The following is a 27,682-nucleotide window of genomic DNA, read 5'->3' on the forward strand; positions in this document are numbered from 1 at the left end:
GCGACCAAGGTTCCAATTCCCCCTCCCCCATTGTAACTCTTTAATTATATATATATATATATATATATATAACTAGTGATCAAAGAAGCAAGCACTAAAGGTGATTGGATAGGAAGGGATATTTGAAAGGAAGACTAATGAATCAATGAATACACTATTTAAGATCTTGAACTGATAGGGAAATTGGTTTGTCATAAAGTGATTAAGTTAAATTCATTTTTTTGGTGACTTGATTTATCGAGTCTATTGTTTAGGGTTGTGAACCACAAGGTGGAGCATCTAGTGGGAACTTTTAGGCCGCCCTTATTCCTTCATAGAAAACTGAAATCTAGTTTTGAAATTTGCATCCTCTGAGAATCGGAAAAGGGCATTGTTTCAGTGGTGCAATTCTAAAACATTTAGACAATTTCTTCTTAGGTTTTACTTTCATTTTGAGTTGAAGGTATGTACTAAGTTGTTTGGTGGCTTTAAAGATGCTGCAATCTCCCTAGTATGTTGACATTCTATATTAATTTTATGAATTGTTTTTTGTTTCTATCATTTGTTGTTGTTTGGTGCTAATAAATTCTTATTAACACTCCATTTGTGCAAGTAAAATTTTAAGGCACTAATTCCCAGCCAACAAAATTTCAAAGTAATTAACAAAAGGATGGATTTGCTAAATGACTCATCTGATTCCCAACACCAGTAAGTTTCTATACTTTCCCCTCTAGATTTGAATATACATTTTACTAATCTTGGATGAAATTATGAACTGCTAGAACAGTGACTGTGAAAACATATGCTTAGCTCTATATGGTCATATTAAAATTAACCAATCCAAACCAAATTTAAGAACTAATCCACAAACCAAAGAAAATCAAAGTTAGCCACCAAAACTCCTAAACCATATAAGGATTATAAAATTCAAGAAAGATTGGTTACAGTTATGGACAACTGGAGATGAATTGGAAATACCAATGATCATAGCTAGATAACTTTCCAATGGCATCTTTTATAGATTTTACCTGATTTGCAGTGGTTTCTTCAACTAATTGTTTAGTGGAAATATATTTAAAAGTATTAGTTAAACCATATATTAATTTGCTTATATACATAACATATGCAGGGAAATGAGTTTCGAAATGAGCGACGAGCTTGTACTCACAACATATTTAGTTGGGTGTGCAAGTGTCGTAGCTTACATGAAGACATATATGAACAAAGTACCAATGCATAAAAATCTACAAACAAGGTATGAATGGATACAATATATTTTAAATGGAAATAAGTGGAAATGTCACAATGTATTTAGACTATCAAGCCATGTGTTTGGAGAATTGTGTAATACATTGCGCACTCAGTATGGATATAAGGGTACCAAAAGAGTTTGCTTGGAAGAGTCTGTGGCAATAACATTGGTGGTACTTGGTAGTGGCATGTGTAATAGAATGGTGCAGGATAGATTTCAGCGTTTGGGTGAGACAGTAAGTCGACACATGGAGACGGTAATTACATTGTTAGCCACTGTTATGGCGGTAGACATTATCAAGCTTGATGATCCTGCATTTCCTAACGTGCCACAACATATTCTCAATTCAAATAGATATTGGCCACATTTCAAGGTACTTTGTTAATTTGGTATCTTGACTTAATTTTATTCAATTTATCTTTATGGTTATAACACGTAGCAAATTTCACATGGTATTTTTGTGGCAAAGTTTAGGATTGCATTGGTGCGATTGATGGGGTTCACGTCTCCATGGTCCTACCAGTTGATGAGCAACACCCATACAAAGGAAGGAAAGGGGTCATAACAACAAATTGCATGTGCGCATGTAATTTTGATATGAAATTCACATTCGCATGTGTTGGATGTGAATGGTCAGCAAATGACACAAGAATCTTTTTAAGTAGCCTTAATAATGAGAGTGTCAACTTCCCAAAACCTCCACCTGGTTTGTAAATATGCAGTTTAATTATTGTATTAAAGTATGTATTATGTAGTGAAAATGTCAGTGTAATAAACATTCTCGTTTGCAGGAAAGTATTATCTTGTTAATTCAGGGTACCCTATGAAGAGAGGGTTCCTTGCACCATATAAAGGGGAGAGATACCACCTCCCCGATTTTCAGCAAGGTCAACTACCACAACATCCAGAGGAGAAATTTAATTATCTCCATTCTCATTCTGTCAGAGAACGAACTTTTGGAGTTTGGAAGAATATATGGAAAATTTTGAGAAGTATGCCAGCTTTTCATATACGCACTCAAGAACGCATTATTGTTGCTACAATAGTTCTTCACAATTTTATTAAAGCACATGAAAACAGTGACCTTGGACATGGGCTTTCTAGCGGGGCCTATGTGAGAGTAGCGAGGGAGGTCATTACGATGAAATGACACATGTGATATCTTCCTTCAATGAACCTGAGATGAAAGTGGTTTGGAACAATATCACAACATCGATATGTGGGATGCCTCCATCATAGGACTTAAGTTGTTACTAAGGTTATAATTACCATTCATATTATGATTTTTTTTTTTTTTTTTTGGTCACAATATAAAAACATGTGGTTGAAAATACCATTGACATTATGGTAATTTTTTTTTTGCGAACCATAACTGATGGTTCACAAACTTGAGTGTAATACCATTTAATATTATGGTGATTTTTGTTGGTAACCAGAATTGATGACTCACAAAACTTAATTGTAATACCTTTAATTAATGAATTTGTATCTATCCTTACATGTGAAACTCATTGGTAAGCTTTTGTAGAAGCAGCAATAACCAGTAAACTCAGTATGCTCTACAACATTTGTATATATTCTGATTTTTTGCAGCAACAGAAAACCAGCCCAATATTGTTCTATGCCTTTCCTTATTGTAATGACAATGGGGGCCCCCTTGTATATCAGTGACAAATCTTGTAAAGAGTCATTAAAATAAAAGAAATTCTGACAAAAAAAGTAATAAAACAAATTAAACATAAATCGAATAGTACCAAAAAGTCCAAAACTGACTATAAAAGAACCTCTCTCTCTCTCTCTCTCTCTCTCTCTCTCTCTCTCTCTTACAATGCCCCAATACTACTCTATCTCTGTTTCATATTGACAGAAAGAAAGGGTAAGTATTGGGATGATGTGGGAGCTTATCAAAGCAACATTGATAGTCCCTTTGCTGAGACTTGTAAGTCTACCTTCCACTGCAAGACAAACCCAAGAAGGTTAAGGAAAAGCTTATAGGGGACTTCTGAATAGACTTATCTTATCTAAACAAGAGACAAACTCAAAAGATTTCAAGATTGCAACAGTAATCTGCCAGGAATTAAAAAAAAAAAGAAGAAGAAGAAGAGAGAGAGACAACAAAATCTACCCTCAATTTTTGAAAAAGAAACCAAGAACCCTAACTATCAATTGCTGCAAAGTGTAAATAGATAAATAAATATAATATATATATACATACATATATAACAACAGAACTTATATCTCCATCAAACGTCTCCACATATAACAGAAGTACAACTTCATACATATCATAAATTGTTACTTGCAATACAACATAAAACATTAAGTTGTATGATTAATATACAAAACAAATGTAATAATACAAGTCTGTATTATTGCATACATACACATCCCATTATGGCAAACACCTTTGCCTGATTCTAACTTCCCCAAACCTAGTAGACAAAATAAGCAATACTACAAACATCACCCACAAAAGTATTAGAGCTATCTTAAACTTCTTCGCTTTCTCTTCAGAAATCATATGTGCAGCCTTGGCTCTTTCAACCTTTCATTTTGCAACTCGCTCCCTTTCTAATGCTGCGTCTGTCAAGGCATGTGCTTGCTTCAACTCTTTATTAGCAACTTCCACCGCATGCTCCAATCGCTTGAATTTGGCTATAACTCTAGGTGTTATTCCTATGCCACGCATACAACAAATGTTGGTGTCTAACCATTTGAAGAACTTGCATGCACAATCATCATACAATAAAATACAACACATAAACAGGAATACAACGAATTGTTTCTTTAATGCACAACATAAATCTTTTGCCAATACTTGGATATGGCACTTATTGGCGACCAGTAGCGATAGCTATAAAACCTCTTACCAAAATTACGAAGTTTCAAGGACATCCTAATGACGCAATTGTCAAGACCACAGAAATGGCCATCAGAACTGGAGAGATAGTTACTCATTTTCGACATTGGTAGGAACTAGCAGTAGATATTACATTGGCTTGGACTAGTGAACAGTACAACAAACTCACTCTGCACTATAACAAAACTAATCAAAGAACAGGATCAATAAAACAAATTAATGCATAAGACTTTCAACATAATTATTATGAACATTTGCCAATCCAATGCAAAACTACATGTGTAGGAGCAAAACAGTCTATTGCTGCATTATAAGAACGCAGGACAAATAAAAGCTTTTGCTAGAATTAGAAGAACACAAGAGACATAAAAGCTTTTGCTAGAATTATAAGAACACTGAACCCATCTATGCAAATCCAATAGGGGTATCTTAAGCAACTAAAAAATAAATGCAGCAACTAACCAATCATAGTAGTGCTGCATTAGAATGACACAAACACCTAATCTCTGGCATTATTTTTTAACAAGATTTTTCAAACATCAACATCAACCACTTATTTTATACCATATTTCTGTCTTCTTAGGTATTGTGACATAAAGTCATTAGAAGTAGGTAAGAAAAAATCACAACCAGCATTAAGAAAAAGAAGGAAACACAATGTTAGTAAAAAAAGGTGTTAAACTACCCTATCAATCAGGAAGTCTTTCACTGCTTAGGTATTCTTACCGTTAAGAGTTGACAAACTCATAGGCTCTGCTACAAAATTGGTTATCATCTAAGAACCTATACCTGCACTAACTACCCACCTGTGGCCTTCCCTGTATGGACCCCTAATAGGCCATAGAAGAGAAATTAAATAACTGTGTCACCTTAGTTACTAACAGTAATTAATAATGACGTTCACAATTTGGGGAATCTGGGAATCACTTAACCAAAGATTTGAAAGACAATGAATGTCAATGTATTCCACTTTTAGACTCTTTTTGCCATCAAATCAGACACAACCATTCATCCATACTAGAAATGCACTTCCATAAGATACCCTATATTGCAATTTTCCATGATATGCCAACATGATGCATAGTCCTCAAACCAATAAATTCTAGATAAAATACACTATCTGTGTATGATTAATTATGTCACTAGAATTATTCAACATGGCCTAAGAAAAGATTAAAAAAGTAAGCACTATTATAGAGCAGTTGCTTCTATAGTTTCTCAACTAATTTCAATTATTTGAGCTAAATGCTTTATGTTGAATTAGCAAAACATGGGTGAATGGCAGGTTGTGGGACTAAATCTCCCATAATTATAAAATCATGCACTTCACTTGTTATTCTTCAAAGAACGCAAGAGTGTTGACGAGAATGACAAAACACAATGAAATTAAATCTCAAAGGCAATAGTTGAAAAATTAGTCTTAAAATTTTTCAGTTCCCGTCAAGATTCAAATAATCGATAATCACACGCAGAGAAAATTACTCAATGAAGAAGAAGAAGAAAGTTTGTATAAAGAGGAAATAATGTACTTCATATGTTTGAGAAAATGTGAGAAAGAGAGAGAGGACGGGTCTTGACCAAATTACCTTCAACAGATGGGTCAGCAAGTTACCTTCAATAGTGGGTCAACAGGTTTGGTGAAAATTGTAGTGAACTCCAAGATTGATCTTCATCGGGATAGTTGACGATCTGAGGACAAACAAGGGAGAGGCGTGAAATGGGAAGAGAGGTGTTAATGGCATGGAAGGAAGAGTAAAGAAACTGACCCTGAACCCGATCTTCCCTGGGGTCAGACTGGGAGAGTGTGGGAGAAATCACGCGGGTATCAACCATAGCAGGGAAAAAAAATTAAATAAATAATAATTTAAAAAAGCTACAGTACTTTTAGCTGAAGCTACGGTAGTTTCAGCCAATATATATATATATATATATATATATTAACTAACTTAAAAATTATTTTGCTACAGTATTTTCAGTAATAAGTTTTCAGTTTTCTGTAAAATAAACGGTATTCAAACAGACCCTTATTTTGCATTTGAACACAAATTAAAAAGTCAACTTATTTTACTATTCATTTTATTTTTGTTACTATTTATGGATTTTACTGCACTTTTTAATATTATTCATGAGTCTCACTGTACTATTTCAGCTAACTTTTACGTTTATTTTCAGTATTTTCGGCAAAAAGTTTTTAGTTTCAACAAAATAAGCGGTTCTCAAAAAGACCCTTAATCTATTTGTATAAGGTTATGTTTGATAACAGTTTTTGTATTCTATTTTCAAAAACTTGTTTTTTGGGAATATAAAGAAAAAACGAATTTCTTATATTTTTTAAATCAAAAACATTTTTGGTTAGTTGAAATTAAAAAGATAATTTTTTGAAGAAAAAATAGAAAATATTAAAATATGTTGTTACTAATATTTGAACTTTAATTCTAACTCATTAAATGAGATAGATTCATTAAATTAAATGCATATTTTCATTGACTTTTAAAAATTAGAAACTAAAAAGAGCATTTAGCATGTTTTCAGTTTCCTTCACAAATTGAGTTTTGAGAACAGTTTTTGTTTTCTGTTCATTTTGGGTTGCCAAACAAGTTTTTTAGTCTCAAAAATAGAAAATTATTTTTGAAAACAGAATATAAGGGAAAAAAAAAACAGTTACCAAACATACCCTAAAATTTTAAGAAAATACTATTTTTTTACTATTTAAATTTAAAAAATTTTAATCTCCAAAATTTTTAAACTTAGATAAAATATTAAAAATTGATTTTTCAAATAAATCAAATAATGGAGCATTCTATAGTAGAATAGAATCACCCGCCAAATTATAAGATTTTGATATACATGAGGTGTTATTAAGAAAGTTATGAAAATTTATTTATTGATTTTTAATATTGAGAAAACATTTAGGATAAAATGAAATACTAGAAAAAGTTAGCAAACTAAATGGGATGGAGCATGGAAGTAGTAATGTATCCCTTTTTTTTTTTTTCTTTTTTTTCTTTTTTTTCTTTTTTTAACTTTTCTTCCTTATTTTTCTTTATTCAAACGTAGGGTTAAAGCTTTTTAAGTATTGTGTCAAAGTATTTTTGTTAAATGCAAACAATTAAGCCAAACAAGCCCTTATCCTTTACAAAACTCAATGCGAAATGTGATAGTAAGGATTCTCTACAAGTTATGCTACCATATGGTTTGACATAATCAATGATATAACACATTGTGACTTAATAAAATTTAATCAATGTAACCCAATCACACACACACACACACATATATATATATATATGGATTGGGTTCAAGTTACACCTAGTATAATTCTACGCAATGTTACACCACCCAATAACTTGTTAATGAATTCATATTTTGAAAATTCCACCGTTGGATTATATGTTCTATATATTATAAACATGCATGCCAATTTTCATACCAATCGGATATTATTTACCATTTGATCCATAAACTCATTTTTTATACATTATTTTAAACTACAAAAACTTAAATTTATACAATTGATAGATGACATGAAATTGATCTTTGATCACCTTAAAATCTTGCAAGTATAAAGAATATACAAAAATAATGTAATCCAACGGTTGATTTGTCAAAACTCACATCCAATTAAAAAATATTAATTGTTATAACATTGCTTAGAATTACACCAGGTGTAACTTGAACTCAACTCTCTCTCTCTCTCTCTCTCTCTCTCTCTCTCTCTCTCTCTCTCTCTCTCTCTCTCTCTCTCTCTCTCTCTCTCTCTCTCTCTCTCTCTCTCTCTCTCTCTCTCTCTCTCTCTCTATATATATATATATATATATACATATATAACTTACATATGAGGGATCAAGAGCCTCATGTAACTTAACTAGTACCTTTTTTGGCACTTTCAGATTTTCAATGGAGATGTTTAGAATTCAAATTCCCCCATCCTCGTTGTATTTGTTGAATTTAACAATTTATCAACCAAAAAAAAAAAAAAAAAAACCTTACAAATATGGGGACTAGTCCTAATAATCTTGCTAACACAATAATATTTAAAAAAAAAAAAAGTCATTGATTTATTTCTCCATCATATTAAACTAACCCAAGAGGTGCCAAGAGCCATGCTAATTATCTTGCTAACAAAATGAAAAGAGTCATTAATTTATTTCTCTATCATATTAAACTAACCTAACTACCTAAGAGATGCCAAGAGACTTGTAACTCAATTAGTTGGTGACTCTTGGTGATTTTAAGACATCTATGGTTCAAATCTCCCCTCCTTGTTGTAACTACCGACTTGTCACAACAACAACAAACTAATAGATATCATTCATAAGCCCACACTAAAAGTTTTATTTGAATGATGAAAATCCGCAAGAGAAAAGGTACATGCTATTTTAGTATCATACTAAAAAGCATTCCATAATCCATATAGCCAAGAATCTTAAGGTTAATGGTATTACCTAGTTCTTCTCATGTTAAGATTTTAGGTTCAAATCTTCCATACCCTATTTGTTGCAACTTGCAAGGAAAAAAATGCACCTTAATTAACATAATAGAATGAAAATTTCATTTGCTAAGAGGTTACATTAAAATAATGCCTAAATATTTGATTTAAAAAATTAACACTTTTATGCATGACAATCTTGTATCTCTCTCTCTCTCTCTCTCCCTCTCTCTCTCTCTCTCTCTATATATATATATATATATAGTTTTTTTTTTTTTTTTGCTTCAATATATATAGTTATTTTATCTTCCCTTAATTGTAAGCCAAATAAAAATATGAAAATTTAGCTTTATAAGATTTTCATTAAAAAAAATTCAATAATTAATACATTTCTTAGTAACCCTTTAACTATAAAAGTAAAAAATTTCACACCTTATAATATCATAAATAAAGCTAACTTCCTTTTTTTTTTTAAGGAAAACATTACACTTTTCTACCATGAATTATGACTATGATTATACTTAACCCTCTTAATTATTGAAACATATGACTGATCCCTTAATTTAAAAAATATATTACAATTACCTCCTACCATCTGTTTCGTTGTTAATTATGATGAAATTAGTATTGAATAACCAATTTACCCTTCTGTCATACTTAATATCAAAATAGACAGCACAAGGACACTAAAACACAGTTATAATTTTAGGAGGTCAATTGTGTGTTTTAATAGTATATGGGGTTAAGTGTAATCATAGTGAAAGATTTGGATGGAAAAGAATAAATTATCTTATTTTAAATGTAGTTTACATATAGGATGAGATTTTTGTCACAAATTTCAAACAGGTGAAAGTCTGCTAGTGAAATAGTGGACCACGTCACTTTCCTTGTTTCCTCCACTTCCATTAATTATTTTTTATTCTTATACAACTTCTATATTTCATAAATTAGTTATATTGTTACTGTTTCATCTGCCACATTGACAATTCAATGGATATCTTTTGCTGCTTCTTTTTTGGTAGCACATATGGCAGTACTTAATTTGAACAAGTACATTCATCCTGCTGCATTTCACTAAAATTATGGCCAAATATGCCTTGCATTGCCTACTATCTGACCAAATGGACTATCTGTTATCAGTTTTTGTTGACTGAGTAGATGGCCTATTAATCAATTTAGAATTGACACGGGAAAAAGACCTTAAAACAACAAAATATCACAAATTCTTTACTATCACTAAGTAATTCTTCTTTCTTTTCCTTTATTAAAATCTTATAAGGGAATGCTTAGAAGGAGAAATTTAGCTTCTTTGGTTGCAGCAGAAGCTCAAAAGGAGGCATCCACAGATGCAACTCTTGTCAAGTGCCTCAAGTAAGTTCATTTCATGACAAAATCATTCATTTCAAAACATATCACCATAAATGAACCAGTTTATAATTATATCAAGCCTTACTTGTGCATTTTTCTTTCAGTATGTTTGCTGATCTCTGCGCATATTCCTCACCAGAGAACCCCCACCTATATCTCACCAAGTTCTTCACACTATACCAGCTCATTGAACAACCAAATGTAACAGATCCATTAAAGAATAAATCACTTCAGTTATTGACTCACCAATCTGCTCCAAACGCAGACAAAACTAGGAAAAAGACTGGTCTTATTCATGGTAAAAGTATGTTAAAGCCCCCTATTGAGTTAAGTGGGACTGAGAAATTAGAATGGGCTAAAGGGGATGGTGCAAAAGAGATCAAAGAACTTAGAGAGGTTCTCTTAAATGAAACAAGATCTTGGTTTTTGAAATTTTTGGAGGGAGCATTGGATATCAGGTTTCGTGTAGTTACCCAAGAGAAGAAAGGTAAGGACAGTGCAGGACGGCGAATGGAGCCTGTCACATTGTCACAGCTTAAGCATGCAAATGAGTGGTTGGATAAACTGAGAAGCAAATTGAGCTCAGAGAATGATGGATTAGCAAAGACATTTGAGCGGTTGAAGCAGAAAGTTTATTCTTGTTTGCTTGCTCATGTAGAGTCTCCTGCATCAGCTCTGGAGAATCGTAGTTGATTGATCAACAAAGGATGGTTTTAAAAAATTTGTTTGTCTTAATTATGATGTTTGAAAATAACTTATGGTTAAGGTGACGTGGATTGCTAACTACAGATGATAGGAGCCAAACAATGTTCTTGAAGTGTTGGCCAAACAGGTTTGTATTGCAAATTATTTATTAGTTTAGCTGCGTATGAAAATAATTTAGGCCACCAAAGGTCCATATTAATGTAAATTGTGTGTGTGTGTGTGTGTGTGTGCTGTTTCCTTAATGGACCCTCTACCTAAATTTAAAGAATAAATAGAATGATATGTCAAGAATATGTAGGACAAATGATTATGTATGAAGATGAAACATTGTGATACTACAATCTTTTTTAGACCCTTCGCAAATGCATCTTTTGAAGTAGAAGTTTCAACACAAACTTGCAGGCAACTTATCTCTTTTATTTCAAGGCCTGCTCAATGTATTTAACCTGTACTTGCAAGAAAGAGGGTCCAAGCTGGAGAGCTAGAGCACATGCAAAATTCTCAGATCTTCATTCTGATATATCTGGCATGTGCCCTGCTTCTCCAGCATGGCTCACCCTCTCCCTCTCTCCATTTCCTGGAGGCTGAAAGTTCCAAAGCATTGGTTAAATAGCTTATTGTTTAGACTTAGAACTGGCACTAATATGGTTGGTAGATATTAAACAACATTGTTGAATAATGGGATACAAGGAATTCCAAATACATTTTGTATATAGTAAAATGTACTTGTATGGTTATGATAATTGCTGTCCAAGGCTGACGAGCTTACATGGATCGCACATATGAAATTGCAAATGCAAGCATTTTTTTGGGGGGGTGGGAGAGTGGTTGTCTTGTGGTTTGCTTATAAAATAAGAATTTTTATGTCATGCATTAAGCAAAAACCAAATGCTAGTACCAAACAAACTTTGGTGAAGTGACTGTCGAAGTTTGGCTGCCAAATAGGCTGTTAATGAAGTGTCCAAAGCACCAAATATTTCAGGTAAATATATGAGGTAAACCAAATGCAAACATAAAGTAGTACCCCCCAGGGGAGGTAATGTGCAAAATAGTAGTGCAAAAGGATTGTATATAGTTAGTTAGACAATGTTTGAAACAATAAAGGAAAATAGCATCTCGAGTTTTAGAAACTCAAGATCCTATTAGAACTCGAGTTCAAAAGACTCGCTCTGTGAGTGTGAAAATGCCACGTAGATATCGAGTCTTTAAAACTCGAGTTTTATGCAAAAAAATTTCACCTATAGTGGCGTTTTTAAGTCTTACAGTGACGTTTTAAAGCCCTATAGCGGCGTTTTTATGCCAAATTTTTTTTTAGTGTTTAGGGAGTCCTATAGTGGCGTTTTTAATCCCTATAGTGACGTTTTATAGACCTATAGCGGCGTTTTTGTTCAATTTGTGGAAGTCGAATCTTTAAAACTCGATTTTTAGCTTGATTTTTTCCCACTTTAGCGTAATCCACATACAAATCGAGACTTAAAAACTCGATTTTTATCTTGAAACTCGAGTTTTAGATACTCGAGATGCTAGTTTTCAACATTATTTTGAAACTTGACAATTAACTAAATTTTTTAATATTTATTGTTATTTAGAAAAAAAATTCCCCCCCAGGGTATGGCAGACCACCCACCATGGCCTAGTTGGAGATCTAAACAAACTGTACTCACACCATCCCTTACCAATAGGGATCCTATTGTTGAATCAGGTAGCTTCAAAATTCATTCTTACACAAAAGTAAAATTATAATAATTTAAATGGTTTATTTTGCTCCTAGCATGAGAGAATGTATTTCTTTTAGGAAAATGGGCATGCCCATGGAAATAAATCGATTCCAATGTGTTAAAAGGAAGACAATATAAATGATTAGATTATATGCTTTTGTAGGGTATACTGCACGCGCACACGGTTGAATTATTACTTAATGAGATGGGAACCTTTTTTTTTTTTTTTTTTTGAGAAAACAAATGATTTTTTTTCTTTTAGTTTTATAGAAGAGGGAAAGGAAATTTGAATGCTAAACGTCTCTCTATTGAAAACATTGAAAACATTTGAAAGTGTCAATTGATCTTCAAGGCTCTTGGCAACAATCGCAATCTTATACCAGTACCGCCAATATTTGCAACAATAGACCATTTTATATATGGAATTTTATACCATTAGTATTACTTGAAACCAAAATATGCCACCTCTACAGGTCTTTTAATGAAAAATAAATAAATAAATAAAAAGAGCTAAAAGTTATTTTAGAGGGAGGAGGAAGAAAGGAAAATTGTAAAAATGATATCTGAAACATAAATCAATTACAAGGAAAACTGTGATAAACGTCATTTTTGCATATGTCTGGACTTTGGATGTGGGGAGATGGGGAGATAGGAGAGGAAAGGGAAGGGGTCATCATCTAAAGGTAAGGGCCTAAGTAGGGCTTACAATGACCACCCAGAATATCTACATAAACGGTTATTACATCAACAAAAGTTACAAAACTATCATGCACCTCTCTGCTTCAAGAAACTTTCTTAATCACTTTGAGGGAGTTCCAAATATATACCAAGGTTTTCAATACTGTCTGAAAGTAAGATTCAACCGGCCAGGCCGGAGTTTTGTTTCTTCAAGCAAGGACTTTGGTGCACTGTTTGGGTGAATGGCTGTAACACCATGAAAAATATGCCTAGATTTTCCACCGAATATAAGAACATCTCCGGATTCCAGCACAACCTTGTCTGCCTTGTCAACATCCCTCTGATCACCGTATAAGAAGTCTGCCTTGTCACCAATTGAAAAAGAGACCACAGGTAAACCTTTAGCAAGACTTTCTGGGCTTTCATCACGATCCTGCATGGATTTGAAGTCATTAGCTGTCATAGAAACTTGACAAAGCCATAGTTAATGAGGAATCTAGAGAAACAAGTGAGGTGCAAGTTATGGATGAATAATTCATGAAAAATAAAACATAATCAAGGAAGGAAGAATTTCCAAGAATAGAAATTGCAAAGAAATTGATAAGTCAGATTATATGGGTAAGGCACACCTGATGGAGACCAAGTCGACCATTTTCAGAGTAATAATTTACAAGACAAATGTTTGGTGACATGCAGGGAAGTATGCTTTCTACATTGCTTGATTTGGAATTTTTCTGAATAAGGGAATGGGAATCTTCAATTGATTTTTTTACCAACTCATAGAATTCAGCAGGTATAGTGGGTGGTTTAGCCTCATCGACTGGACGGTGATCTCCATAGTTACCTGTCTCAGGGTCCCAATTTTTACCGAGGCACATCATCTTCAATTGCAGTTTTGCTCCATCACGGTAACCTGGTTGGTAGAAACCTCCAGGACCCAGACCAAGGTCTCGGCATTTTTTTACTATTTTGACCTGATCACTGACTGATATGTAACTCTTTAGAAGGACCATCCCAGCCCTCAACACATCTCCATTTTGCTCCTCCAAGGAGGACTTGATTTCATTCCGCTTTTCTCTATTCTGTACAAGTAAAGAAGGTTTGAGCATTACAGTTTTCTCAGATTTGGTTGGGCAGAGATCAAAAGAGTCAAGCATTGTGGAGTGCTCAGAATGCTCTAAAATTTTATGGCCTGCAGAACTTTTTGGATCCTTGCTTGAAGAAGGTTCAAATATTGTAGCAGATACAGAGAGGGGCTGAGTCTCAACCTGATGGACAGAATTTTTTTTCAACTTGGATTCCACATCCACCTCCAAACTGGCTCTTTCGTTGGAAGGAGCTGCTTGGTGCCGGAGATCATCCGGTAATTGTTTTGATCTACTGCCTACACTCTCTGGTGAATTTCTTCCTTGTTGAGACCTCACTATATTAGCAAAACCATCTTTGCCACCATGTGAATGCCACTCCTGCTGGGTTTTGCTACCAAGTTTGGGTTTATTCTCGGAGTTCTTTGGAACACTACCCTGTGACATTTGCTGCAAATTATTCCTTTTCCCTGTGGAGGATCCATCCCCACCACCAACAGTCTCCTCAGCAAGTCTGTCTGCCCCAACCTGCAGTTTTTATAATACAAAAAATAAAACAAACTCAAGGTTAATCAAAACCAATTACTCAAACTCAAATCCCATAAACACTCATAAAATCAAATGATAAATAATGGAAAGAGAATGCAATCTGTAGTTCGTAAAGTACAGTAAATAAAACAAACCCCAAGTTTAATCAAACCAATTACTCAAACTCAAATCCCATAAACACTCGTAAAATCAATTGATGAATAATGGAAAGAGAATACAAACAGGACAATGAATTTGCTTCAAGCATATATTCTCAGTACTTAATTTCAAGCAACTTCAAACAATGACCAGCACCCGAAACCCCGCCCCCCAAAATGACAACAATACCAGACAGCTGAGAAATTGAGGTGTTAACCAAGATGGAAACAAAACTATCAAATTCACCATAAGTAAATAAAATGAGTGTAACATTTCTCAATCTTCCTTAATACCAAATTCCTGTGTGTGTATATGTATAAATTGGATAACACAACCTGGAATTTCTGTTGTATTTATATTATATAAACATTAAAAACTTACGCAGTCACGCGAAAGCTGTAACACATAACATAAATCATATCACATTTGTAATGAAATTATCCCCATCATGCCATGTAAATATTGTATAATCCAATCATTATACAATCATAATTACATAAATTCCAAAATTTTGACACATTACACATTAATTAGACAATCATAACCAACTTTTCTTACATATTCAACTTGGGTCTATTTCAAATCTTTCACAATATTCCTTAAACTAATCCAAAAATGACAAAAACCCATATCTCAAATTTGCAACTTTTTACATAAACATGTCACATTTCACATCATAATAAATAAATAAATAAAATTAACCAATAACCGTACATTTCCCATATATCATAACACCTTCAACAACTAGAGAAATCACAGATTCTACAAAGACTATCTTTTCCATAAAATAAAAAATAATGGGAAAAAGGGTGTGGCACAATTACAGGGCTGTAACGTTGCACTGAACCACCAGTCTCTTTTTTAACCCAATTGGCTCCAGTGCTCTTAGCTCTGCCATGGCCAGTTCCATGGTGCATGTTTGTTTTGGTGGTTGTGATTATTTGCTTTTATTGAAAGGGAAAGTTTGAGACTTTTTGAGCGTTTGATGATCTTTGATGATGATGATGATTAACACAAACTCTGCTCTGGGTTGGCTGAGTTTGTGTGTGTATGTGTGAGAGAGATAGAGTCAGTCACAAAGAGTAAAGTAGAGGATGGGGTTATATAACTTGAAGCAGAAGGAAAAGGAAAGGAAGAAGGTGAAGGGTTTTAAACCCTTTTCTCTTCTCCAGACCAAGGGGCTAAGAATCTAATAAATAAGTGATTTAAAAAAAAAAAATTAATGTGAAAATAAGGGATGTTTTGAACAAATTAATCCTTTCTGTCCAACTTAAATTCTAAAATTTTAAGGGGATATTATTTATACGTATTTTTATAAATAAAATATTAAAATTTGATTTTTCAAATAAACCAAATCAAATAATGGAGCATTCTACAGTAGAAATTGTAGAATGACCCATCAAATTATAAGGCGTTATTAAGAAAGTTATGAAAATGTATTTATTAATTTTTAAAATTGGAAAAAGATTTAAGGATAATTTAAAAATAAAAGTAGTAATGTATGCCCTTTTTTTTTTTTTCTTTTTTCAACTTTTCTTCCTTATTTTTTCTTTACTCAAATGTAGGGTTCAAGCATCTTTATATAAAAAAAAAAAAATTTAAATGTAGGGTTAAAGCTTTTTCAATATAGTGTCAAAGTATTCCTTGTTAAAAGCAAAGTGTAGTCCTTTACAAAACTCTCTGTAAAAAGTGATAGTAAGGATTCTCTAAAAGTTTATGCTACCATATGGTTAGACACAATTAATGATGATATAATACATGACTTAACAAAATTTACTCAATGCTTCTACCCAAAAATAAAATAAAAAATTTACTCAATACAACGCAATCAAAAAAACTACATAAGTGAATATGTAAATACATACATACATACATACATATATATATATATATATAAGGGATCAAGACCCTCTTGTAACTTAATTGGTACCTCTTGAATGCCACCACGTGAATGCCACTCCTGCCTGTTTTTGCTACCAAATTTGGGTTTATAGTCAGAGTGCTTTGGAGCACTACCATGTGACATTTGCTGCGAATTATTCCTTTCGCCTATGGAGGATCCATCCTTACCACAAACAGCCTCCTCAGCAAGTCTATCTGCTCCAATCTGTAGTTTGTATAATACAATAAATAAAACAAGCCAAAGGTTAATCAAAACCAATTTCTCGAACTCAAATCCCATAAACACTCATAAAATCAAGCGATAAATAATGGAAAGAGAATATGACCTGTAGTTCGTACAATAAATAAGTAAACCCCAAGTTTAATCCAAACCAATTACTCAAACTCAACTCCCATAAACACTCATAAAATCAATTGATAAATAATGGAAATAGAATACAAAGAGGATAATCAATTTGCTTCAAGCATATATTCTCAGTAGAGCAACTTCAAACAATGACCAACACCCGAAACCCCGACCCCCAAAATGACAACAATATCAGACAGCTTAGGAATTGAGTTTTTGTCCAAGATGGAAACAGAACCATCAAATTCACCATAAGTAAATAAAATGAGTGTAACATTTCTCAATCTTCCTTAATACCAAATTCCTGTGTGTGTATATGTATAAATTGGATAACACAACCTGGAATTTCTGTTGTATTTATATTATATAAACATTAAAAACTTACGCAGTCACGCGAAAGCTGTAACACATAACATAAATCATATCACATTTGTAATGAAATTATCCCCATCATGCCATGTAAATATTGTATAATCCAATCATTATACAATCATAATTACATAAATTCCAAAATTTTGACACATTACACATTAATTAGACAATCATAACCAACTTTTCTTACATATTCAACTTGGGTCTATTTCAAATCTTTCACAATATTCCTTAAACTAATCCAAAAATGACAAAAACCCATATCTCAAATTTGCAACTTTTTACATAAACATGTCACATTTCACATCATAATAAATAAATAAATAAAATTAACCAATAACCGTACATTTCCCATATATCATAACACCTTCAACAACTAGAGAAATCACAGATTCTACAAAGACTATCTTTTCCATAAAATAAAAAATAATGGGAAAAAGGGTGTGGCACAATTACAGGGCTGTAACGTTGCACTGAACCACCAGTCTCTTTTTTAACCCAATTGGCTCCAGTGCTCTTAGCTCTGCCATGGCCAGTTCCATGGTGCATGTTTGTTTTGGTGGTTGTGATTATTTGCTTTTATTGAAAGGGAAAGTTTGAGACTTTTTGAGCGTTTGATGATCTTTGATGATGATGATGATTAACACAAACTCTGCTCTGGGTTGGCTGAGTTTGTGTGTGTATGTGTGAGAGAGATAGAGTCAGTCACAAAGAGTAAAGTAGAGGATGGGGTTATATAACTTGAAGCAGAAGGAAAAGGAAAGGAAGAAGGTGAAGGGTTTTAAACCCTTTTCTCTTCTCCAGACCAAGGGGCTAAGAATCTAATAAATAAGTGATTTAAAAAAAAAAATTAATGTGAAAATAAGGGATGTTTTGAACAAATTAATCCTTTCTGTCCAACTTAAATTCTAAAATTTTAAGGGGATATTATTTATACGTATTTTTATAAATAAAATATTAAAATTTGATTTTTCAAATAAACCAAATCAAATAATGGAGCATTCTACAGTAGAAATTGTAGAATGACCCATCAAATTATAAGGCGTTATTAAGAAAGTTATGAAAATGTATTTATTAATTTTTAAAATTGGAAAAAGATTTAAGGATAATTTAAAAATAAAAGTAGTAATGTATGCCCTTTTTTTTTTTTTTTCTTTTTTCAACTTTTCTTCCTTATTTTTTCTTTACTCAAATGTAGGGTTCAAGCATCTTTATATAAAAAAAAAAAAATTTAAATGTAGGGTTAAAGCTTTTTCAATATAGTGTCAAAGTATTCCTTGTTAAAAGCAAAGTGTAGTCCTTTACAAAACTCTCTGTAAAAAGTGATAGTAAGGATTCTCTAAAAGTTTATGCTACCATATGGTTAGACACAATTAATGATGATATAATACATGACTTAACAAAATTTACTCAATGCTTCTACCCAAAAATAAAATAAAAAATTTACTCAATACAACGCAATCAAAAAAACTACATAAGTGAATATGTAAATACATACATACATACATATATATATATATATATATATAAGGGATCAAGACCCTCTTGTAACTTAATTGGTACCTCTTGAATGCCACCACGTGAATGCCACTCCTGCCTGTTTTTGCTACCAAATTTGGGTTTATAGTCAGAGTGCTTTGGAGCACTACCATGTGACATTTGCTGCGAATTATTCCTTTCGCCTATGGAGGATCCATCCTTACCACAAACAGCCTCCTCAGCAAGTCTATCTGCTCCAATCTGTAGTTTGTATAATACAATAAATAAAACAAGCCAAAGGTTAATCAAAACCAATTTCTCGAACTCAAATCCCATAAACACTCATAAAATCAAGCGATAAATAATGGAAAGAGAATATGACCTGTAGTTCGTACAATAAATAAGTAAACCCCAAGTTTAATCAAAACCAATTACTCAAACTCAACTCCCATAAACACTCATAAAATCAATTGATAAATAATGGAAATAGAATACAAAGAGGATAATCAATTTGCTTCAAGCATATATTCTCAGTAGAGCAACTTCAAACAATGACCAACACCCGAAACCCCGACCCCCAAAATGACAACAATATCAGACAGCTTAGGAATTGAGTTTTTGTCCAAGATGGAAACAGAACCATCAAATTCACCATAAGTAAATAAAATGAGTGTAAAATTTCTTAATAACAAATTTCTGTGTGTATATATTTAAACTGGATAACACACAACCTGGAATATCCGTAGGATTTATCACATATAGACATTAAAAACTTACTCAGTAATGCGAAAGCTGTAACACATAACATATATCATATATGACATTTTTAATGAAATTCTCATATTATGCCAGATAAATATTGTGTAATCCAATCAGTACACAATCATAGTTACATAAATTCCAGAATTTTCACACATTACACAATCATGACCAATTTTTCTTACTTACTAAACCCACACCGTTCTTTTCTATTCAAATATTCAACTTGGGTCTTTTGCAAATCTTTCACAATATTCCTTAAACTAATCCAACAATGACAAAAACCCATATCTCAAATTTGCAACTTTTTCCATAAACATGTCACATTTCACATCATAATCAAAATATTAACCACTAACTGTACATTTCCCATATATCAAAACACCTTCAACAACATGAGAAATCACAAATTCTACAAAGACTGCATTTTTTTCATGCTAAAACTCTACAATAAGGAAAAAAATGGGAAAAGGGGTGTGGTAAAATTACAGGGCTGTGACGATGCACTGAATCCCCGGTCTTCTTTTGAACCCATTTGGCTCCGGTGCTCCTATCTCTGCCACGGCCAGTTCCACGACGCATGTTTGTTTTGGTGGGGTTTCTTTTACTGGGCGCAGAATGAAGGTGGATGAAGCAATGAAAGGGAAAGTTTGAGACTTTTTGAATGTTTCGATGATCTTTGATGATGATGATGAAGAACACAAACTCTGCTCTGGGTTGGCTGAGATTTTGTGTTTGTGTGTGTGTGTGTCTATGTAAGAAGTATAGAGTCAGTCACAGATAGTAAAGTTTTGTTTTTGAAAATTCACAGAGAGTAAAGTAGAGGATGGTATAATATAACTTGAAGCAGAAGGAAAGTAAAGGAAGACGCTGAAGGGCTTTAAAACTTTTTTGTCTCCTAGGGAACAGGGCTATGGGCTAAGAATAAGAATCTAAGGGCTGGTGCCTATTTTTAAACGTATTTTTTCATTTTTTTTTTTAACAATAATACACATATTTTCTATATATTTTATTACTCGGATATATTTTTAAAAAAATTAAAAACTATTATTTAAATATACGTACCAAATGGACCCGAAAATTTCTTGTTGAGTTTAATGGTTGTTGTTTAAATAATAATTTTTAGTGTTTAAACATCACAACACGTATTTTCACAACACTTAAGCTTTGTGAGTACATAAGGGAATAAAATGGAATAGAATGATTATAAAGAAATGGAAATGAATGAAATAGAATGGAATGTATTTAAGTAAGGGAAAGGAATGGAAAATAATGAAATGGAATGGAATTAAGTAACCCTGATTGGATATTTTAGAGTTCGTTTGAGAATTTATAAAGGAATGGAATGAAATGATCATAAAGGAATGAAATAGAATAGAATATATTTAAGTAAGGGAAATGAATGGAAAAGAATGGAATGTAATGGAATTAAGTAACTTTGATTGAATATTTTAAAATAAATAAATGAAAATGAATAGAATGTAAATAATCTTGTTTGGGAGTAGTATAGAGAGATTGGAATGAAATCAATTTACGTCAATATTACTATTAGACTCCTATTTTAAAATAAATGGTTGAATATATAGGGGTATTTTGAGAGTTTTAATAAAAAAATCATTAAATTTAATTTTATTCCCTCTCATTCCCCCCAATTTCGAGGGAATGAAAATTTTAGGTTTTAAGAGAATAGAGAGAAATGAGTGTTCCTTTCTATCCATTTCATTCCCTTCTACTTAAACTCCCAAATAAGAGAATGAATTTTTCATTCCCTCCATTAAAACTCTCAAATAAGGGAAGGGAAGAATATTCTAAAATTATTCTTTTTATTCATTTTCATTACATTTCATTCCCTCCTCCCAAACAAGAAACAACATTATTAAAAATCTCTTACCAAACAGGATTTCTAAGAAAATAGTATTATTTATGTTTTTATTAAATAGAAGTTAGATAGTATTATTTAAAATGAAAAATTATGAGTTTTCAAAAATTTAAACTCAAATAAAATATTATGAATTGATTTTTCAAATAAAATCAAATAATGGAGCATTATACAGTAGAGTGACCCATTAAATTATAATATTTTGATAGACATAAGGTGTTATTAAGAAAGTTATGAAAATGTATTTACAGATTTATAATATTAGACAAACATATGGGGATAAAATAAAGGGTCCAATATGTATGTCATTAGTGTTGGGCTTTGTAGAGCCTTTTTTTTTAGAAAAATTTTTGTGGAGCCTAGCTGTATTTGATTTGAATTATGACCCAATCCGATATAAAAAGTGTTATGATTTTAAATTGGCCAAGCCAGAGCGCTCATAGTCAAGCTTCCTTGAGAGTCCGTTTTTAGCCCATTGTGAATCCTGTGCACATGATTGAAAAACTATTGTTTTGGAAATTAAACAAATGTGAATCCTCTGCACATGGTAGGGGTATTTAAACAACAGTTTTCGTTGTTTAAACAACACAATATGTATTTTCATAACACTTTTTCACCCACATGTATTTCTAAAAAACTTAAACAATGTTACTAAAACAACATTACCAAACGGGCCCTAGAGTTTGGTGTATTGTTTTGAGTGAAAAAAAAAATTGTATTACCGCATCTTGTATTTTTCTCTATGAATAGTAAAATCCCTACAACCCCGCGGATGTAGCCAAATTGCCAGACCACGTAAATCTTTATCTTGTGTAATTGTTTGCTTTGTTGCATTTTTTTTGTCTATTTTTTGGATCTCACATATCTAGGAATTACATGTATATTTCCTACATTTAGAGCATACATTAATCATCTATTTTATGAACTACTAGGAAACGTGGCAAACTAAATGGAATGGAGTATGAAGTAGTAATGTATCCTCTCTTCTTTCTTTTTTATTTTTTTATTTTTTTATTTTTTTACTTTTCTTCCTTATTTTTCTTTACTCAAATATAGGGTTAGAGCTTTTTCAGTATTGTGTCAAAGTATTTTTGTTAAATACAAATGTTATCCTTTACAAAACTCTATGCGAAAAGTGATAGTAAGGATTTATCTAAAAGTTTATGCTACCATATGGCCTGACATAATCAATGATGATATAACACATTGTGACTTAATAAAATTTACTCAATGCAATGCAATCGAAAAAACTACATAAGTGAATATATATAACCTACATATAAGAGGTCAAGAGCCTTTTGTAATTTAACTAGTACCTTTTTGTAACTTAACTAGTACCTTAGTGTTTTCAATGGAGCTGCCAAGAATTCAAAATCCCATGTTCTTGATGTATTTGTTGAATCTATCAAAAAAATAAAACAAACAAAAATCCTTACAAATATGGGACTGGTCCTAATAATCTTGCTAATGAAATTTAAAAAAAAAAAAAAAAAGTCATTAATATATTTCTCCATCATCTTAAACTAACCCAAGAGATGCCAAAAGCCATGCTAATAATCTTGCTAACACAATGAAAAGAGTCATTGATTTATTTCACTATCATATTAAACAAATCTAAGAGATGCTAAGAGACTTGGAATTCAATTTGTTGCCACCTCGTGGTGTTTCTAAAACATTTATGGTTCAAATCCTCCCTCCCTATTGTAACTATCAAATTATCACTACAACAATAACAACAACAAAAAACTAATAGATCATTCGTAAGCCCATGCTAAAAGTTTTATAGATTTAAATGATGACAAGCCACAAGAGAAAATGTACTTGTTATTTTAGTATCGTACTAAAAAGCACTTTGTAATCCATATAGCCAAGGTTCTTCTAATGTTAGGATTTTAGGTTCAAATATTTCATACCCTATTTGTTGCAACTTGCAAGGAAAAAGAAAGCACATTAGTTAACATAATAAAATGAAAATTTATATGCATAGGGGTTACATTAAAGAGTAATGCTATAAACACAAGCTATTCTACAAACATTTTACAAACGAATGTGGTATACTCCACCTCAGCTTTTTAAAAACTAAAATACCACGTCAGAAATTAACAAAGTAAATTAAAAAATAAAAATAAAAAAAACCCGCAGTACCGTACGGCGACTCCATCTCAGACCCAGCACTCTTTGCACCTCCCTCTTTGCGTCATCGGTGCTAACAAACTCCTAAACACAAAACGTGACAGCGAAAAACCTTGGCCTTAAATCCTCTGCCTCACGCCCTCTCTCCTTCCCATAAAATTCTCACACTCCGACCAACGCCGCTGCCAACTTGCTGGAATCGTTGCAGAACCCACCGGAACCATGGCTGAGAACAGTGTTGCAATCCCATCTGATGAGAATGATGCTCCCACTTCGGTATCTGATGCTTCTAATTCCTCTACTTTTAGTAATTCCTCAACTACTTTAGACAACAAAGAAATGCATGCTTTAGATAAGAAAACCATTCGTAGTTAAACAGGCCAACATTCTGCTATTCAAAACGTATTCATTCTATAGAAACAAAGGAAATTATATATATGATATAATTCTGTCACTCAAAGAGATTCAGTAGTGAAATTATTGCAAGTAGTATTAGTGATTATTCATTCACATTCAACTAAGACAGAATTTTATGGGATTATTTTATGCTTGAATACAGTGTCGCAATCCCATATGACAGAACTTTATATGGCAGAATTTTTAAAGTTTATATGACAGAATTTTTAAATTTTATGGCATTATTTTATGCTTGACTAAGGTGTTGCAATCCCATATGACAGAATTTTATATGACAAAATTTTTAAAGTTTATATGACAGAATTTTTTAATTTTATTGGATTATTTTAAGCTCAACTACGGTGTTGCAATCCCATATGACAATTTTATTTTTAAAGTTTTGTATGCTCGGCTTTTGAATGGTTTAAACTTTTGTATTTTTTACTAAATAATTGAATAGTATTTCTAATAGAAACAATCATATGAATGTCAGACAATGAAGACTACATGTCTTCAGATGAAGAAATTGTTATTGATGAGGAAGAAAATGAGCAAAAGTTAGAGATTGAAAAGATTGAAGAAAAGAAGCATGAGGTCAACAAGATTTTAGATGAAAATGAAATTGTTTTAGAACCAAAGGTTGGGATGATGTTTAATTCAGAAGAAGAAGTTAGAGCATATTATACGCAATATGCTAAACAAGCAGGTTTTGGTGTGTCAAAGAGAACCTCTAAACTTGGACATGATGGGAATTTAAAATATTTCACTATTTCATGTGTTAATCAAGGCAAGGCAAGGCAAAAAGTAAGGCAACTAATGCTTTTAAACTGAGACCAAAAAAAAAATCTCGGGTGCAAGGCCAAGATTAATGCTACTTGTTGTCCTGATGGAAAGTTTACATTGACTAATGTTTTACTTGACCATGTCCATACTTTGAGTCCTTTAAAAGCTAGATATTTTAGATGTGATAAACAGATGAACTCTTATGTGAAAAGAAGGCTTGAGTTAAATGATAAAGCTGGAATTCGTATCAGTAAAAACTATAAATCTATTGTTATTGAATCAAGAGGATTTGAGAAGCTTCCATTTGGTGAGAAAGACTGTATAAATCATGTTGACAAAGCAAGGCGGCTTCAACTTGGGGTGGGAGGTGTTAGAGCACTTGGTGACTATTTTGTTAGAATGTAAGAGAAGGATGACCGGTTTTATTATGTAATGGATGTGAATGATAGGTCTTGATTGAGGAATGTGTTTTGGGCGAATGCAAGAAGTAGAGCCACATGTGAATATTTTGGGGATGTTATAACATTTGACATAACATACTTAACAAATCCATATAAAATGCCATTTGCTCCATTTGTAGGGGTGAATCATCATGGTCAATCAATACTTCTTGGGTGTGGTCTAATATCAAATGAGAATGTTGATACTTTTGTTTGGTTGTTTAAATCATGGATGAAGTGTATGTCAGGCCGAGCTCCAAAAGCAATTATAACTGATCAAGACCAAGCTATGAAGAGAGCAACTGAAATAGTATTCCCTGAAACTAAACACAGGTTTTGTTTATGGCATAAAATGAAGAAAATTCCTGAGAAATTTAAATGATATTCTCAATATGAGGTGATTAAGAGGGATATAGACTGCTGTGTATATGACTCCTTGAGTCGTGATGAATTTGAAGATAGTTGTCAAAGATTACTTGAGGTGCATAATCTTCAAGATAATGAATGGTTGCAATGGTTGTATTATAAGCAACATCATTGGATACCAACATATGTGAAAAATACATTTTGGGCAGGAATGTCTACTACACAATGTAGTGAAAGTATGAATGCCTTTTTTGATGGTTATGTGGGGCCGAAGACTACATTGAAGCAATTTGTTGATCAATATAATGAGGTCTTGAAGAGTAAAGTTGAAAAGGAGAACACAAAATATTTTATTTCTCTAACTTCAAGAGTTCCATGCATAACTCATTATGCCATTGAGAAGCAATTTCAGGATAGTTATACCAATTCAAAGTTCAAGGAGGTTCAAGATGAGATTAGGAGGAAAATGTATTGTCATCCTTCTCTTCTTAAACAAGAAGGTGCAATTTCTGCATATCAAGTTGTTGATGAGATAGAAATTGATGATGATACAAAGGAAGTAACCTTCCATGTTTACTTTAATGAAGATGAATTGGAGGTACAATGCAATTGTTGCTTATTTGAATTTAGAGGAATCCTCTACAAGCATGCCTTTTCTGTGCTCATGATGATAAAGAAAATTAAAATATTACCATCAAAATATATTCTTCCACGGTGGAGTAAGGACTCGAAGATATACATTAAATGTATTTAAGATGAATTGAGTGGAAATCCTGAAGCACAACGTTATGATAAATTGCACACTTCTTTTTATGAAGTTGCATCAATGGTATCAAAAATTGAAGAAAGTTGTATGACTGTGATGATAGTTTTAGATAACTTGAAGGAGAAGTTGAGTCTGAATGTATCAATTGTCAAGTAGTGAAAGTGGTCAAACATCTCATCACACACTGGGTGCAGTGACAATATCTAATGAAGTTATTAATGGGACATCAAAGGAATGTATTAAGGTGCTTAGTCCTTTAGTAGCTCGAAGTAAAAGGCGACCGGTGTCAAAACGAAAGGAATCTAAAACAGACCAAGTAATTAGGAAATTGAAAACAAGAAAGAGACAGGAAGGGAATAAAACTAGCAAAAGAAAAAAAAATGAAAAGGAAAATAGGTACTTGCTTATTTAATTTTAGCTAATAATCTATTTTATTAGTTTCTTTGTTGTATCATGTATATTTGTTTATCTGAATAACTTGTCTAATTCATCTATTTCTTTCTAATGAAAGAATTCTCAAGGGGCCCAAGAAATTGAAGTTGATGTAGGTGAAATTGGTTTGCCTACTTTAAGTACTCCACAAGAAGATCATGAAATGGGAACACAAGAGAGAAGGAATGTTTAGGTATTAAGAATAAGAAAAAACTATGAGATTAATTGTTTGAGATTTTAATCTACTATGTAAATAATTTACACGATTGCATTTTATTAATCTAATTATCTATCAAAAAAATTACTCTACTTATTTTGGTTAGGGTACAAATTTTACTTTTGGTTTCACATCCATCTGTTATGGTCAAGCTAATTGAGTTAGCAGAACTGTTTCTTGAAAGGTCGTGTTGTCCAGATTTCCTTTATCTCCTCTTTGACTAAAATGATTTTTAATATTCAGTTTATTTACCCTTCTTGGTTTTTGCATAATTTTTTTTCTTGTATATTTGATTTTTTAGATTTATTTTCAATTGCACAGTGTCATCTGAGTCAAGGTTCTAGTGATGGATATATGATGCCACATTTTGGCTCTCCTTTATTTCCTGGAAACCAAATGCAAGTATAGTTTACCAAATACAAATTTTCTTTATCTCCCTTTTGACTAAAATGTTTTGTCAATATTCAGTTTCTTTACCCTCCTAGTCCCTTGGTTTTTGCATAATTTTTTCTCTTTTGCTTGATATGTAGTTTTTTAGATTTATTTTCAATTGCATAGTGTCATCTGAGTCAAGGTTCGAGTGGTGGATATATGATGCCATATTTTGGCACTTCTTTATTTGCTAGAAACCAAATGCAGGTATAATTTATC

General features: G+C 32.4%; 2 protein-coding genes across 6 annotated transcripts in view; both read right to left on the reverse strand.

Annotated features, from left to right (window-relative positions):
• The window catches only part of LOC126724830 (uncharacterized), a 40,185-nt gene extending 19,673 nt beyond the window's left edge, over positions 1–20,512 (reverse strand). The window contains exons 1-5 of one of the 5 annotated variants that reach the window (XR_007655134.1): positions 20,109–20,486; positions 18,945–19,121; positions 16,692–16,868; positions 13,619–14,602; positions 13,085–13,422 (exon numbers count right to left, since the gene is read on the reverse strand). Coding sequence is in view for 4 of the 5 variants with exons in the window: in XM_050429221.1 (XP_050285178.1) it covers positions 13,147–13,422; positions 13,619–14,602; positions 16,692–16,868; positions 18,945–19,121; positions 20,109–20,201 (1,707 nt within the window). In the remaining variant the exon portion in view is untranslated. Of the gene's footprint in view, positions 1–12,850; positions 13,423–13,618; positions 14,603–16,691; positions 16,869–18,944; positions 19,122–20,108 lie in introns of those variants that run through there. The other 4 variants (XM_050429221.1, XM_050429220.1, XM_050429223.1 and 1 more) reach the window with 4 other exon arrangements.
• The window catches only part of LOC126724835 (uncharacterized), a 28,154-nt gene continuing 13,498 nt past the window's right edge, over positions 13,027–27,682 (reverse strand). Inside the window, exon 3 of the mRNA XM_050429234.1 lies at positions 13,027–13,043. The gene's annotated coding sequence lies outside the window, so the exon portion shown is untranslated. The remainder of the gene's footprint in view (positions 13,044–27,682) is intronic.

The sequence above is a fragment of the Quercus robur genome, chromosome 5 (assembly GCF_932294415.1).
Source record: "Quercus robur chromosome 5, dhQueRobu3.1, whole genome shotgun sequence".
NCBI classification, from domain to species: Eukaryota; Viridiplantae; Streptophyta; class Magnoliopsida; order Fagales; family Fagaceae; genus Quercus; species Quercus robur.